General features: G+C 41.4%; 1 protein-coding gene across 1 annotated transcript in view; it reads right to left on the bottom strand.

The window, feature by feature from the left end:
* LOC132820891 (cilia- and flagella-associated protein 44) overlaps nt 1-13490 on the bottom strand; it is a 162042-nt gene extending 148552 nt beyond the window's left edge. Inside the window, exons 1-4 of the mRNA XM_060833249.1 lie at nt 13484-13490; nt 6207-6360; nt 5653-5815; nt 61-163 (exon numbers count right to left, since the gene is read on the bottom strand). Of these exons, the coding sequence (XP_060689232.1) occupies nt 61-163; nt 5653-5815; nt 6207-6360; nt 13484-13490 (427 nt within the window). The remainder of the gene's footprint in view (nt 1-60; nt 164-5652; nt 5816-6206; nt 6361-13483) is intronic.
* Nucleotides 13491-14765: the final 1275 nt, after the last annotated feature.

Genomic DNA, 14765 nt, shown 5'->3' with positions numbered 1-14765 from the left:
CATCTCTATGACTCTGTGACAAACAAAAATGATCACCATTGGCCTCAAGATGACACTCACCTCGCAACATTCTGTATGGTTTCAATGAAGGATATTCATAGATAATAATGGGGGGTATGGTTCCCTTCTCACCTACAGCAAAATAGTTTCCACTTGGATGAATCTGCAGAATATAACAATAAAATAGGAATTATTGCTTCCATTGATTGAATTAAAGAATTGGTCAATTCACCACTGGTGTGTGCCAAAAAACCTTGCTTTTTCAGGGACTTTTTTTTCCCAAAGTTTTCTCCTCTGCTCCTTTCCAGTTCAGCAAGCAAGAAACCTATACTCACACAGTGCTAGTGCTTCAAATCATATGACAAAAATGGAACACTGAAAAAGTAATTCGAGCCTTCAAAGTTCATCCCTTTCTGATAGATGGGCATATGAATAGGAAGGGTTCAGAGGGATATGGGCCAAATGCTGGCAAATGGGACTAGATTAATTTTGGATATCTGCTCAGCATGGATGAGTTGGACTGAAGGGTCTGTTTCCATGCTGTACAACTCTATGGCTGTATTCAATGAAATATTGAACAAATTAGATTTTCAGAATGTTTATAGCACATTTGGAGGATATTAGACCCATCTTGTCAGTACTTGCTCTCTGCAGGAACATTTCATCTGGAGCCCTTCCCTCATCTTTTTGCATATCTTTCATTTCCAGATAATAATCCAGTTCCCCTGTGAATACCATGATTACTTCTGCCTCCACCACATTCTAGGACAGTACATTTCAAACCCCAACCTTCATTTTGAAATAGCTTTCCCTTATGTTACTTCCCTGGCCAATTGCCTTACATGTGGTAAATATGGGAAAGGGTTTGGGACTGCCGTTTTGTTTGCAGCCCCATCTCCACAGCATCCTGGATGGAAAGATTCTGCCCACTGTGTTCAGAGGTAACAGCGCCATCCCATGGAGAAAGCTGTATTACTATTGAAATGATTATGATCCCAAGAACAAGTATATTGAGCAATACCCTGTTGTTTCACACACAATGGACTGTGTTCTCAATACCCACAGGAAAAACCTTTTCCAGGAAAGGTTAATGAGCTGAAATGTTCACTGTGCTTTCTTTCTACACAGATTCCACCTGATTTGTTGAATATTTCCAGCATTCTTCCAGCTTCTGCAGTATTCTACTTTTCAATTCATCATTACTCTGTTTTGTGTAAAAAGCTCAGGTGGCTGGGTGACTTTGAAATGCAATCTGGAGTGGATTTGAGACCTGCCATATCTATGATTATGACACTGTAGAGAACTGAAGACAAATACTCTCTATGTTGTTACATGCCCATAGAATCCACTAATTTATAAAAATTAAATGGATCCCTATGACATGATTTGTTGACATTTACTGCAGTAGGATTTGTGTGAAGGAGCAGATGTCATGCTTCAGTTGCATGGAACAAGTGTTGTGTGCATTTCTGGTCCTCTTGCCTAAGGAAGGATTTTCTTGCATAGAAGAGAGCAGCAAAGGTTCACCAGAGTAACCTCTGGGTTGGTGGGACAGTCCAATGAGGAGAGGTTGATGAGAGGTTGTATTTACTAGAGTTTAGAAAAGTGATCTCACAGAAACTTATAGACAGAGTAATTGCAGAGACAATGTTTCCCTTGGCTTTGGGGTTTAGAGTTCAATGGTCAGAGAATAAAAAATAAGCTAATTAGGACTGCAGTGAGTAGCAACTTCTTGATTCAGGGGTCTGAATCTTTGGAATTCTCCACCCAGAGAGTTGTGGAAGTCAGTCATTAAGTAAGTTCAAGGCAGAGATTTGCAGATTTCTAATAACCTCTGGAGATATGTAGAGAGCATGGAAATATGCATTGGAGCTAAATGATCAGCCTCAATGTAGAATGGTGTAGCAGTTGGAAGATCTAGTCCTATTTTGTTACAACTTTTTGACAAAATGTCACTCTTTAAAACATTTACTGTAACAAAGCAACTAAAAACAACATAATCCCAGATTAGGTAACAGGGCAAGAATATTTTCAATAAAGCAGTAAATTTCATTTATGTAGTCTTTAAGCCTCACAGACTTACCTTATGTTCCTCAGAACACATGGCACCATGATCAATCTCATAGTTTCCCAGCTTAACCTCCCACTTCCTAATCAATCATTTTGGCCCTCAAGTCCCATTGACCAGCAGCCATATTTCTGTGTCTTTGAACCCTCTCTCACTTAAGTCACAAAGTTCTTAAGACACAGAATGTCTAAAGATTCCCTCCTCCTACCCATTAAAATGGTCTGATGGACTTTGACAACATTGAAGCAGCACCAATAAGTCTTGTCCAAACCGCAGCCCATGATCAATATCACAATCTTCTCAATTTAACCTCTGTTCTGCACAATCTCTCACTTACTAAGAAGTTAAGAGGGTTAAGAAGGCATTTAGCACGCTTGCCTATATTGCTCAGACCTTTGAGTACACAAGTTGGATCGTTATATTGAGATTGTACAAGATATTGTTGAAACCTCTTTTAGAGTATTGTGCCCAGTTCTGGTCATCCCATTATAGGAAGGATATTGTTAAGCTGGAGAGGGTTCTGAAGAGATTTACGAGGATGTTTCCAGGAATAGAGAGTTTGAGATATAAGGAGAGACTGGTTAGGGTGGTACTTCTTCACTGCAGCATAGCAGGTTGAGAGGTGACCTTTTTCAGGTTTATAAAGTAATGTGGGGTGTAGATAAGGTGAATGACAGATGCCTTTTCCTGGGGGTTTACAAGGCTAGGGGGCATATTTTTAAGGTGCGAGCAGAAAGGTTTCAAAAAGGAGCAAATTTGTTTTAAACAGACAGCTGTTCATGTGTGGAACGAACTTGCAGAGGGTGTGGATGCAGATACGGTTACAAAGTTTAAAAGACATTTACATATATACATGAATAAGAGAAATGATTGGAAGGATATGGGCCAAGGGCAGCAGATGGGACTGGTTTAGTTTAGGATTATAGTCAGCATGGACTGGTTGGACCAAAAGGTCTATTTCTGTGCTGTATGATTCTATGACAATCCTTTTTCCTTCCCATCTTTAGCTCTGATCTTTCCAACTGTAAAACATATACAGAAAGTCTGTTTTATTTCAGAAACCTGCTTCAACTTCTGAATCTGTTCAAAAACTGCCAACCAGAAACTGTTCTATGTGGAGAAAACCGCATTCATCTTCTGTCATCTATATCTTAATGTATTATGAACTGCCCAACAAAAAAACAGACTGAAAACAAAATTCAACGATATTGGACTTTGCTTTCCTTTCATTTTTTGCTTCTTAACTATTCATCCCAATGGCACATGGGCATTTCACGGAATCTGAAATTTCATGGAAATCATTCAATATAAATCAGAAAACCAAAAAACCCACCTTCAAAATCCTCCCCAGCCCGTATTGGTCTTAAAGGAAACATTGTGCAAAAAGAAAGCATAGACTAAGAGTTTTCACATTATTTAAGTGATGTCAGCAGAACAGAAGTGAATAGTTGGTGAGTCATAATTTTTTTTAAGAAATAAGTTTTATTACCTAACAGATAGAAGAATACCAGTGTCACTCAGATGCTGGACTGCACATCCTGTTCTATGTGGGAACTCCAGAATGCTTCCCATGTAAACATGCATACTGGAAAATTCATTAGCTGCAGCAATTCAAACTTTGAATTTCAGAGCTTGAGCTGAGCTAGTGTCACTGCAGCATATCTGCATGTTTGAGAACTTCATGACAGCATACTCACAGATGTGGTTATTCAACAACATATAGGTATGTATGGAGAGAGAGAAAATGGGTGGCCACCACGCAGTGAAAAAGCAACAGACAAGTGCTACAAGAGTCTTTTCTCCATATGCATCGCACTCCCTAATCTATACTCAGTTCTGAATATTGATAGATGTGATCTGCAGCATGCAGCCAAAGCCAAGTTCATGGCTCTCGAATTGGCTCAGTTGCATGGGGAAGGGAATCAGAAGAAGTCTGGAAGAGTAGTTGTGATAGGAGGTTCGGTAGCTAGAATAGACAGGTGTTCCTGCAACCACAGGCATAAATCCAAAATGGTATGTTGCCTTCCTAGTTCTGGAAACGAGGATGTCCCTGAACGCTTGCATATCTCCCTGAGGACTGGAGCAAACAGCCAATGGTCATGGTTCACATAGGCACCAAAGACATAAATAGAAAGAGGAATGTGATCCTCCAGTAAGAATTTAAGGAGTTAGGGAGTTAGGAAATTAACAAGTGGCACTTCAAAAGTAGCAATATTTTGTTAAGTCCTAGAAAAAGATACCATAACACTAGAGTGATATGGGAAAAGGATAAAAAAGACCTTCAGGGCATGCAGGCAATGAAAACTTTGGAGACCAACCATCACAGATGCAAACCCTACATCTCGGTGACATTGAGAGACAGAGTGCAACGTCAGCCCTCCTTAGCAGCAGCAAAGCAGTTATCCAGATTGGGTATTACCTTTTATATCCTGTGACTATCCAGGGAGTATCAGAGGACTCGAGTGGGTGTATAAATAGGTTTTAGTTCAGTTTGTGGGAAAATATATAAACTCTAGTTTGCAATAAATATTTAAAAAATACAAGAATTGACTGTTCTCTCTGCACACGCCAGCAGCTGTAGTCAGCAATTGCTGGACTTAAAACAGGCACCAACAGTATTTAGTATTCCAAAGTGATTAAGTATCATATAAATACCAGCATCATTGAATGATCTCAGTAATTAAACAAATACTTTCACCTATTTCAAAGCCAGGAATGTCCATAAATGAAGAATTTTGGATTATTCTATAATATTCCCAGTCTGGAAATCAGAAGTTGAGAACGTCAGTTGACCAGAAATATTTTGAGCAGGCCAAAACATTGTCTTGAAATCAATATCATCATTTCAATGCAGAAATTTGAAAGTGAAAACATGGAAGGTACAGTATTTTGGATAGCAAAACATTTTTAATGACTATTTAATAATGCTTTTTTGGGGGTTTTATGTTTCAGATAAATATTTCCATCCACTGTGTTTTCTCATTCACACGTTTGTTGTTCAACAGTCCATCATAATTTCCTAATCTGAAAAATTCCAACATCCAAAAATGACTCAATCCCAAGCATTCCAAATAAGAGAAACAATCTTACAGTGCTTGGGGGATACAAGGACTGAAGGAGGTTGTGACTTTTGGGAGCCGAGAATAAGAAAGATTTGCATTTGCATTTACATTCTAAAGTCACCATCCTCTACAGACAATGCAGCACTTTTGAAGCATAGTTACTGATGTAACATGGGCAATACAGCAGCCAGTCACATGTGCAAACACCAAACTAGTGATAGGATATAACCATATATTATGTTTGTTGTGATGTTGATAGAGGGGTAAATCTCGGCCATTACTATCATTGGTATAACTATCTTGGTCTCTTTGAAATACTGCTGTAATATCTTTTCCATACATCCACAGATGCCAAATGGACACTTCATCTGCAAGATGGCATTGTTATTATACAATCTCCCTCACTATACTTGATAGCATTGAATTTGCACTCAAATGCTAATTTGGAATTGGAATTTGGAACCTTGTGACTCAGAGACAAGACAGCCACCAACTGAGCCATAGCAAACCCTGTTAACATACCATCACAATGCCAATGCCTCCTCCAGTGCTGCTCCGAAGGTGCCTTTGCTCTTTGGTCTTAATATCCATTAGAATTACCAGATTACCAGCTACAAACATTATAGTTTGTTCATCTGAGAGTTGAATGTTCACACGCCGAGTGCAGTCATAACCAAAAGAATATCTGAAGTCAAAAATGGTCAAGCAAGATAAGAGTCATGGGAGAACAACAAGTGGAAAACAAATGTTAATAGATTCATGATAATTGTTATCAATTAAATTCACTATACAATAATCTTAAATTGTCAAAGATTTAGTATGTACAGTTTTTGTATACTGAAAATGATCAGGAAACCATATTAAAATTTACTGCAATCAAACTTATTTGTCAAAAATTTAATTTACTAGACATTGGATTTAATTTTTGAAAAGTTAATTTACTTTAGGCTGGGATTAACTCAGGAATAAATTTACTATTTACGTAGATGAATTTGAAAATAAATCAAAATTACTTTAAACTAAGAATACCAAGATCTAATCTGTGTAGAATGTAAAGGTATTTTAATGAAGGATACATAAAGGTGAGGAGATCCTCTGGGATTTCTGAGTCTGGGGTGATGATTGCCTTTGAATGTATCTTCTCATAGTCATAGAAAAAAGTATCTGAAAGGAATATTTCCAATTCTGTTTTGCTTGACTCCTTATCCTCTTCCTTCTGTGCAGGTGGCTCTGTTGTTAAAACAACTCACATACTTGGTTCTTCTGCAAGTAGTACTCATACATTTCAGTTATGCTTCCAAATACATAGCTAAACCACTTATTAAATAATAAGCACACATCTAAGCCATAGATCAGATGAAGCTACTGGATGGCATCTTGAAACTGTAGTCCCAAATGAAAATTAAGAACAGTAGCAGGTCAGGAACCCAAAACATGTGGAACAAGCTTTGCTGTGGCTGTTTAACTCAAAGTAATCGCACCCTGTTTCTGGGCATCCTGGTATGAAGAACTCTCCTTTCATTAGTTAAATTATTCCATGGGGTTCGGACTTGAGTATGTTATTCAAATATAAGTTTACTGCTCATGTATAAAGAGACAGTGGCCTGAATTTCAAGTAGTAATCCCAATGAGTGGATTGCCACTATACTTAGCAATCTCCCAAGTCAATACTGCTGCAGATTTCCTCCAGGGTTTTCCAATCCTGGCTGTCATGGAGAATAACATACTCAAGTCCGAACTCCAGAACCCTGGGCGAAATATTCTAGGGTATGGATGTGAATCACACCCAAGTCAATGGTTAATTTTGTATTCAATGAAAAACATCTGGAATTAAAAAGGCTAACCTAATGTTGTGAAATTCCCACACTTCATTTTCCTTCAGGGAAGGATTCTATCATCCTTACCTGGCCTGGTCTGGCCTGCATTTTACTCTAGACTGAGCAATGCAGTTTATTCTCGAATGCCAAGCCACTCAGAACAAGGGACAATTAGGGATGGGAAATAAATGCTGGCCCAGCCAACGACATCTCATGATTTTCTTTCTTAAATGGTCTACCTCTTATTCTGATAGTGCCCCCTAATTCTGAACTCAACCCTCTTCTCCCAGCAGAGAAACATCCTTTCTGCATCTACCCTGTAAACATTTTCTATACTTCAATGAAATCAGTTCTCATTCTTCTAAACTCCATATTTAGAAAAGAGTCCAGTGTCCTCAATATCCCCTCATCCTGTCTAGGAAACTTTGCATGATCTCTCTCTTGGGCAAGTGCATTCTTCCTTTGGCAAGGAGGCCAAAACTACACTCAATACCCTATGTATGGTCAACACAAGACTCTGCACAATTACAGCAATACTGCTTTACTGCTGCACTCAGATTCTCTTCCATTTCAGGCCAAAACTTCATTTGCAGACCAAATTGCTTGCTGCACCAACATGTAATCTTTGTTGACACCCAGGTCTCTTTGGATATCAATACTGTCCAATCTGTCACGGTTTAGGAAATACTCAGTATTCAGCCAGGGAACCTTTCATGCACTGTGAATTGATACCGTACAACAATAAGTCCCATGAATATGGATCCTGTCTGCTCAACGATCCAAAATGTACATTTTTAAAATGAGGAGAAAAAAATTAAGCAGAGCACATAGTGATTAAGTAATCTCAGTTCAAGCAAATTTTGAGAAGATTTGTAGCTCAGGTTGAGGTTCTGGATGTAGGTTTGCTCACTGAGCTGGAAGGTTCATTTTCAGACATTTCGTCACCATATTAGGTAACGATTTGTGAGCATACAGACGAAGCACAGCTGGTGTTTCCTGCTTTCTATTTATATGTTTGGGTTTCCTTGGGTTGGTGATGTCATTTCCTGTGGTGATTTCATAGAGTCACAGAGATGTACAGCACGGAAACAGACCCTTCGGTCCAACCCGTCCATGCCGACCAGATATTCCAACCCAATCTAGTCCTACCTGCCAGCACATGGCGCATATCCCTCCAAACCCTTCTGATTCATATACCCATCCAAATGCCTCTTGATTGTTACAATTGTACCAGCCTCCACCACTTCCTCTGGCAGCTCATTCCATATACGTAACACCCTCTGTGTGAAAAAGTTACCCCTTAGGTCTCTTTTATATCTTTCCCCTCTCATCCTAAAACTATCCCACTAGTTCTGGACTTCGCGACCCCAGGAAAAGATTTTGCCTATTTACCCTATCCATGTCCCTCATAATTTTGTAAACCTCTATAAGATCACACCTCAGCCTCCAACGCTCCAGGGAAAACAGCCCTCCCTATAGCTCAAATCCTCCAACCCTGGCAACATCCTGGAAAATCTTTTCTGAGCCCTTTCAAGTTTCACAACATCTTTCTGATAGGAAGGAGACCAGAATTGCACGCAATATTCCAACAGTGGCTTAACCAATGTCCTATACAGCCACAACACGACCTCCCAACTCCTGTACTCAATACTCTGACCAATAAAGAAAAGCATACCAAACGCCTTCATTATCCTATCTACCTGCGACTCCACCTTCAAGGAGCTATGGACCTGCACTCCAAGGTCTCTTTGTTCAGCAACACTCCTAAGGACCTTACCATTAAGTGTATAAGTCCTGCTAAAATTTGCTTTCCCAAAATGCAGCACCTCACATTTATCTGAATTAAACTCCATCTGGCACTTCTCAGCCCATTGGCCCATCTGGTCAAGATCCTGTTATAATCTGAGGTAACCCTCTTCGCTATCCACTACACCATCAATTTTGGTGTCATCTGCAAACTTACTAACTATACCTCTTATGCTCGCATCCAAATCATTTATGTAAATGACAAAAAGTCAAGGACCCAGCACCAATCCTTGTGACACTCTACTGGTCACAGGCCTCCAGTCTGAAAAACAACCCTCCACCACCACCCTCTGTCTTCTACCTTTGAGCCAATTCTGTATCCAAATGGCTAGTTCTCCCATATTCCATGAGATCTAACCTTGCTAATCAGTCTCCCATGGGGAACCTTGTTGAACGCCTTACTGAAGTCCATATAGATCACATCTACTGCTCTGCCCTCATCAACCCTCTTTATTACTTCTTCAAAAAACTCAATCAAGTTTGTGAGACATGATTTCCCAAGTATAAAGCCATGTTGACTATCCCTAATCAGTCCTTGCCTTTCCAAATACATGTACATCCTGTCCCTCAGGATTCCCTCCAACAACTTGCCCACCACCATAGGCTCACCGGTCTATAGTTCCCTGGCTTGTCCTGACTGCCCTTCTTAAACAGTGGCACCACGTTTGCCAACCTCCAGTCTTCCAGCACCTCACCTGTGACTATCGACAATACAAATATCTCAGCAAGAGGCCCAGCAATCACTTCTCCAGCTTCCCCCAGAGTTCTTGGGTACACCTAATCAAGTCTTGGGGATTTATCCACCTTTACCCATTTCAAGACATCCAGCACTTCCTCCTCTGTAACCTGGACATTTTGCAAGATGTCACCATCTATTTCCCTACATTCTATATCTTCCATATACTTTTCCACAGTAAATACTGATGTAAAATATTCATTTAGTATCTCCTCCATTTTCTGTGGCTCCACACAAAGGCCGCCTTGCTGATCTCCCTAGTTAACCTTTTGCCCTTAATATATTTGTAAAAACACTTTGGATTCTCCTTAATTCTATTTGCCAAACCTATCTCATGTCCCTGTTTTTTTCCCTCTTAAGTATACTCCTACTTCCTTTATACTCTTCTAAGGATTCACTCGATCTATCCTGTCTATACCTTACATATACTTCCTTCTTTTTCTTAACCACACCCTCAATTTCTTTAGTCATCCAGCATTCCCTATACCTACCAGCCTTTCCTTTCACCCTAACAGGAATATACTTTCTCTGCATTCTCGTTATCTCATTTCTGAAGGCTTCCCATTTTCCAGTTATCCCTTAACCTGCGAACATCTGCCTTCAATCAAGCTTTTAAAAGTTCTTGCCTAATACTGTCAAAATTGGCCTTTCTCCAATTTAGAACTTCAACTTTTAGATCTGGCCTATCCTTTTCCATTCATTATTTTAAAATTAATAGAGTTATGGTCGCTGGACCCAAAGTCCTCCCCCACTGACACCTCACTCACCTGCCCTGCCTTATTTCCCAAGAGTAGGTCAAGTTTTGCACCTTCTCTGGCCGGTACATCCACATACTGAATCAGAAAATTGTCTTGTACGCACTTAAGAAATCCCTCACCATCTAAACCTTTAACACTATGGCAGTCCCATCTATGTTTGGAAAGTTAAAATCCCCTACCACAACTACTCTATTACTCTTACAGATAGCTGAGATCTCTTTACAAGTTTGGTTCTCAATTTCCCTCTGACTATTAGGGGGTCTATAATACAATCCCAATAAGGTGATCATCCCTTTCTTATTTCTCAGTTCCCCCCAAATAACTTCCCTCGATGTATTTCCAGGAATATCCTCCCTCAGCACAGCTGTAATGCTATCCCTTATCAAAAATGCCACTCCCCCTTCCTCCCTTGCTTCTCTTTCTATCCTTCCTGAAGCATTTGTATCCTGGAATATTAAGCTGCCAGTCCTGCCCATCCCTGAGCCATGTTTCTGTAATTGCTATGATATCCCAGTCCCATGTTCCTAACCATGCCGTGAATTTGTCTGCCTTCCCTGTTAGGCCCCTTGCATTGAAATAAATGCAGTTTAGTTTATTAGTCCTACATTGTCCCTGCCTGCCCTGACTGACTCGCTTCTGTTCTCAACCGTACCAGTCTCAGATTGCTTTCTTTCCTCACTATCTCCCTGGGTCCCACCCACCCCCACATTAGTCTTGTTGTTGTCTGTATAGGGTCTACAGGAAAACGATACTAATGGACCAAATATTGAACTATAGAAGCAATCATCCCAACATTCACAAATGAAGCTGCAAAAGAACATTATTTCAACAAGCCAGCACACACTGCAGCACAGAGGGACTACACAGCACAGAGGAAAATCACCTGTATAGTGTATTCAAAAAGAGTGGGTACCCAATGAACATAGTCTGCCGATTTCTCAGTAACAAATCCAAACAAGCAGACAAAACGAGTCCAGAAACTCTAGCCACTCTCTATCAAAGACATCTCGGAAATGACTGCCAGATTATTCAGAGCCCTTGGTATCAGGAGGACCAATTCCAACACCGCACAACCCAGATGGCCTCCTTCTTCAAGGACCGCAGATTCCCCCCAGACGTGATCGACGATGCCCTCCACCGCATCTCCTCCACTTCCCGCTCCTCCGCCCTTGAGCCCCGCTCCTCCAACCGCCACCAAGACAGAACCCCACTGGTTCTCACCTACCACCCACCAACCTGCGCATACAACGTATTATCCGCCGCCATTTCCGCCACCTCCAAACGGACCCCACCACCAAGGATATATTTCCCTCCCCTCCCCTATCAGCGTTCCGCAAGGACCACTCCCTTCGTGACTCCCTTGTCAGATCCACACCCCCCACCAACCCAACCTCCACCCCCGGCACCTTCCCCTGCAACCGCAGGAAATGTAAAACTTGCGCCCACACCTCCACACTCACTTCCCTCCAAGGCCCCAAGGGATCCTTCCATATCCGCCACAAGTTCACCTGTACCTCCACACACATCATCTATTGCATCCGCTGCACCCGATGTGGCCTCCTCTATATTGGTGAGACAGGCCGCTTACTTGCGGAACGCTTCAGAGAACACCTCTGGGCCGCCCGAACCAACCAACCCAATCACCCCGTGGCTCAACACTTTAACTCCCCCTCCCACTCCACCGAGGACATGCAGGTCCTTGGACTCCTCCACCGGCAGAACACAACTACACGACGGCTGGAGGAGGAGCGCCTCATCTTCCGCCTGGGAACCCTCCAACCACAAGGTATGAATTCAGATTTCTCCAGCTTCCTCATTTCCCCTCCCCCCACCTTGTCTCAGTCGGTTCCCTCAACTCAGCACCGCCCTCCTAACCTGCAATCCTCTTCCTGACCTCTCCGCCCCCACCCCACTCCGGCCTATCACCCTCACCTTGACCTCCTTCCACCTATCCCACCTCCATCGCCCCTCCCCCTAGTCCCTCCTCCCTACCTTTTATCTCAGCCGGCTTGGCTCTCTCTCTCTTATTCCTGATGAAGGGCTTATGCTCGAAACGTCGAATTCTCTATTCCTGAGATGCTGCCTAACCTGCTGTGCTTTGACCAGCAACACATTTGCAGCTGTGATCTCCAGCATCTGCAGACCTCATTTTTTACTCGAAGATTTTAACCCACAAACCCACCAACACACTAAAACAGCAGGTAATGAACTTGAAAGAACCTACACAGACAACAAGCAAAACTAATGTTATTTACAAAATACCGTGCAAGGACTGTAACAAACATTACATTAGACAAACAGGCAGAAAACTAGCCAGCAGGATATGTGAACATCAACTAGCCACAAAACGACATGACTCTCTCTCACTAGTATCCTTACATACAGATAAAGAAAGACACCACTTCGACTGGGACACATCATCCATTCTAGAACAAGTCAAAGAGAGACAGGCACGAGAATTCCTAGAAGTATGGCATTCCAACCGGAATTCTATCAACAAACACATTGACCTGGATCCCATTTACCACCCCCCGAGAAAAAGAACAGGAAATGACATCATCACAGGAAATGATGTCACCAACCCAAGGAAACCCAAACATATAAATAGAAAACAGGAGACACCAGCAGTGCTTCATCTGGAGGCTCACTGAAGATGTTACCTAGTATGGTGACAAAATGTCTAATCTCAGTTCTGATTGGTGTCAATCTTTTCTCTTCAATAAATTATAACTTATATCTAATGATCAATGTGTTATATTTTGGGACTGGATTATGATGACAACTTGAAAATATCTTATCTAAATTTCAGTTAATCAGTTGAACTCCACCCTAGGTCAACCAGTGTACCTTCCCACTTTTAAAACAAACTGAGTGAAGTTGATCTTGAGAAGGATGAGAAGACCAATTGTGAATACTGTCGAACTTACTCCCATTGCTGCAGCTACTGTCAGAAGCATCAATTGTCCTTGTGCAAAACACTGATCCCAACACACTGCAGGAGTGTACAGCAGGTCGAAACAATTTACAAAAACCCACAGAGTTGTGTACACAATGATTTCCATTGCTGTGGTATTTAAGGGATCAATTAGCTCAGTTGTCTGGATGATTTGCAATGCAGCGTGACATCAACAATACAAGTTCAATTTAATATTCTGTCTAAGGTCATCATGAAGGTTCCATCCTCTCAACCTCATCCCTCACCTGAAGTATGGTGCCCTCAGCTTAACCCCACCCACCTGTCATTTCTGTCTAATGAGAGCAACCTATAAACCTCTAGGACGAGAGCAACTTTCACTTTAGTGCTACAATGTCCCCTTAATCCACACTAATCACCCTACATAAAGAACCACTGATGCTGGAAATCAGAAACAAAATCATACTGAGGCTGAAAAACCTCAGTAGGTCAGGCAGCATCTGTGGACAGAAAGCAGAGTTAATGTTTCAGCTCCAGTGAAGAAGGGTCTCTGTGTAAAGAACCTACCTCTGACATCTCCACAAGCCTTCCTCCAATTGCTTTAAAATTATGCTCCTTATGATAGACATTTCCGCTGTGGAAAAAAATCTCTAGCTATCCACTCTAGCTCTGCCTCTTACCAACCTGTATACCTCTCTCAAGTCACCTCGCATCCTTCTTCACTCCAGTGAGAAAAACCCTAGGTCCCTCAACCTTTCTTCGCAAGACATGCCCTCCGGTCCAGGCAGCATCCTCCTCTGCACCCTCTTTAAAGCTTCCATCTGCTTCCTCTAATGAGGCGACCAGAATTGAACACAACATTCCAAGTGTGATCTAACCAAGGCTTTATAGTGCTGCAGCATAACTTCATGGCTTTTAAATTCAATTCCCCCTGCTAGTGAAAGTCAACACACCATCTACCATCTTACAACTCTTATCACTTGGGTGGCAACTTTGAGGGATCTATCAATGTGAACCCCACGATCCCTCTGTTCCTCCACACTGCCAAATGTTTGGCTGAAGAAGTGGCTACTGATGAAAGCTTTAAAGGAGGAGGGAGAGAGAGCCAGCTGGAGAATGTCAGGGATGGAATTCCAGAATTTTGGACATGAGCATCACCAATAATTGAACAATTGAAACGAAGGATGCCCCAGAGGCCAGGTTTGGAGTACAGAAATCTCAAAGGGTTTTAGACTGGAAACAGAGATGGATATGACCAAGAAGGCTATGAAAACAAAGATGAGGCTTTTAAAACTGTTTTGAAAAGGCATTTACTGCTGCCGAAAGCGAAACATGACAAGAGATCTTAAAAGACAGACACAATGGAAATGGGTTTTCACCTTCTTCTTCGGCTGCATTTGTTGTTTCATCCTCTCGAACATCACTTTCATCTATCTGATCACCTTCAAGATCACCAGAATCAACATTCTCGGTGGATGCATCTTTCTTTATTCCATCTTGTTATTTTGCAAATAAAAAAACAAAGAAATCTTTAATATGTTATAACAATCCATGAATGATATAATTGACTAAATCACACTTACACAAACTATTTTCATGCAGTT

Source organism: Hemiscyllium ocellatum, chromosome 12 (assembly GCF_020745735.1).
Source record: "Hemiscyllium ocellatum isolate sHemOce1 chromosome 12, sHemOce1.pat.X.cur, whole genome shotgun sequence".
Classification (NCBI taxonomy): Eukaryota; Metazoa; Chordata; class Chondrichthyes; order Orectolobiformes; family Hemiscylliidae; genus Hemiscyllium; species Hemiscyllium ocellatum.
The sequence above is the reverse complement of the archived record's forward strand: the minus strand, read 5'-3'. Positions and strand labels throughout refer to the sequence as shown.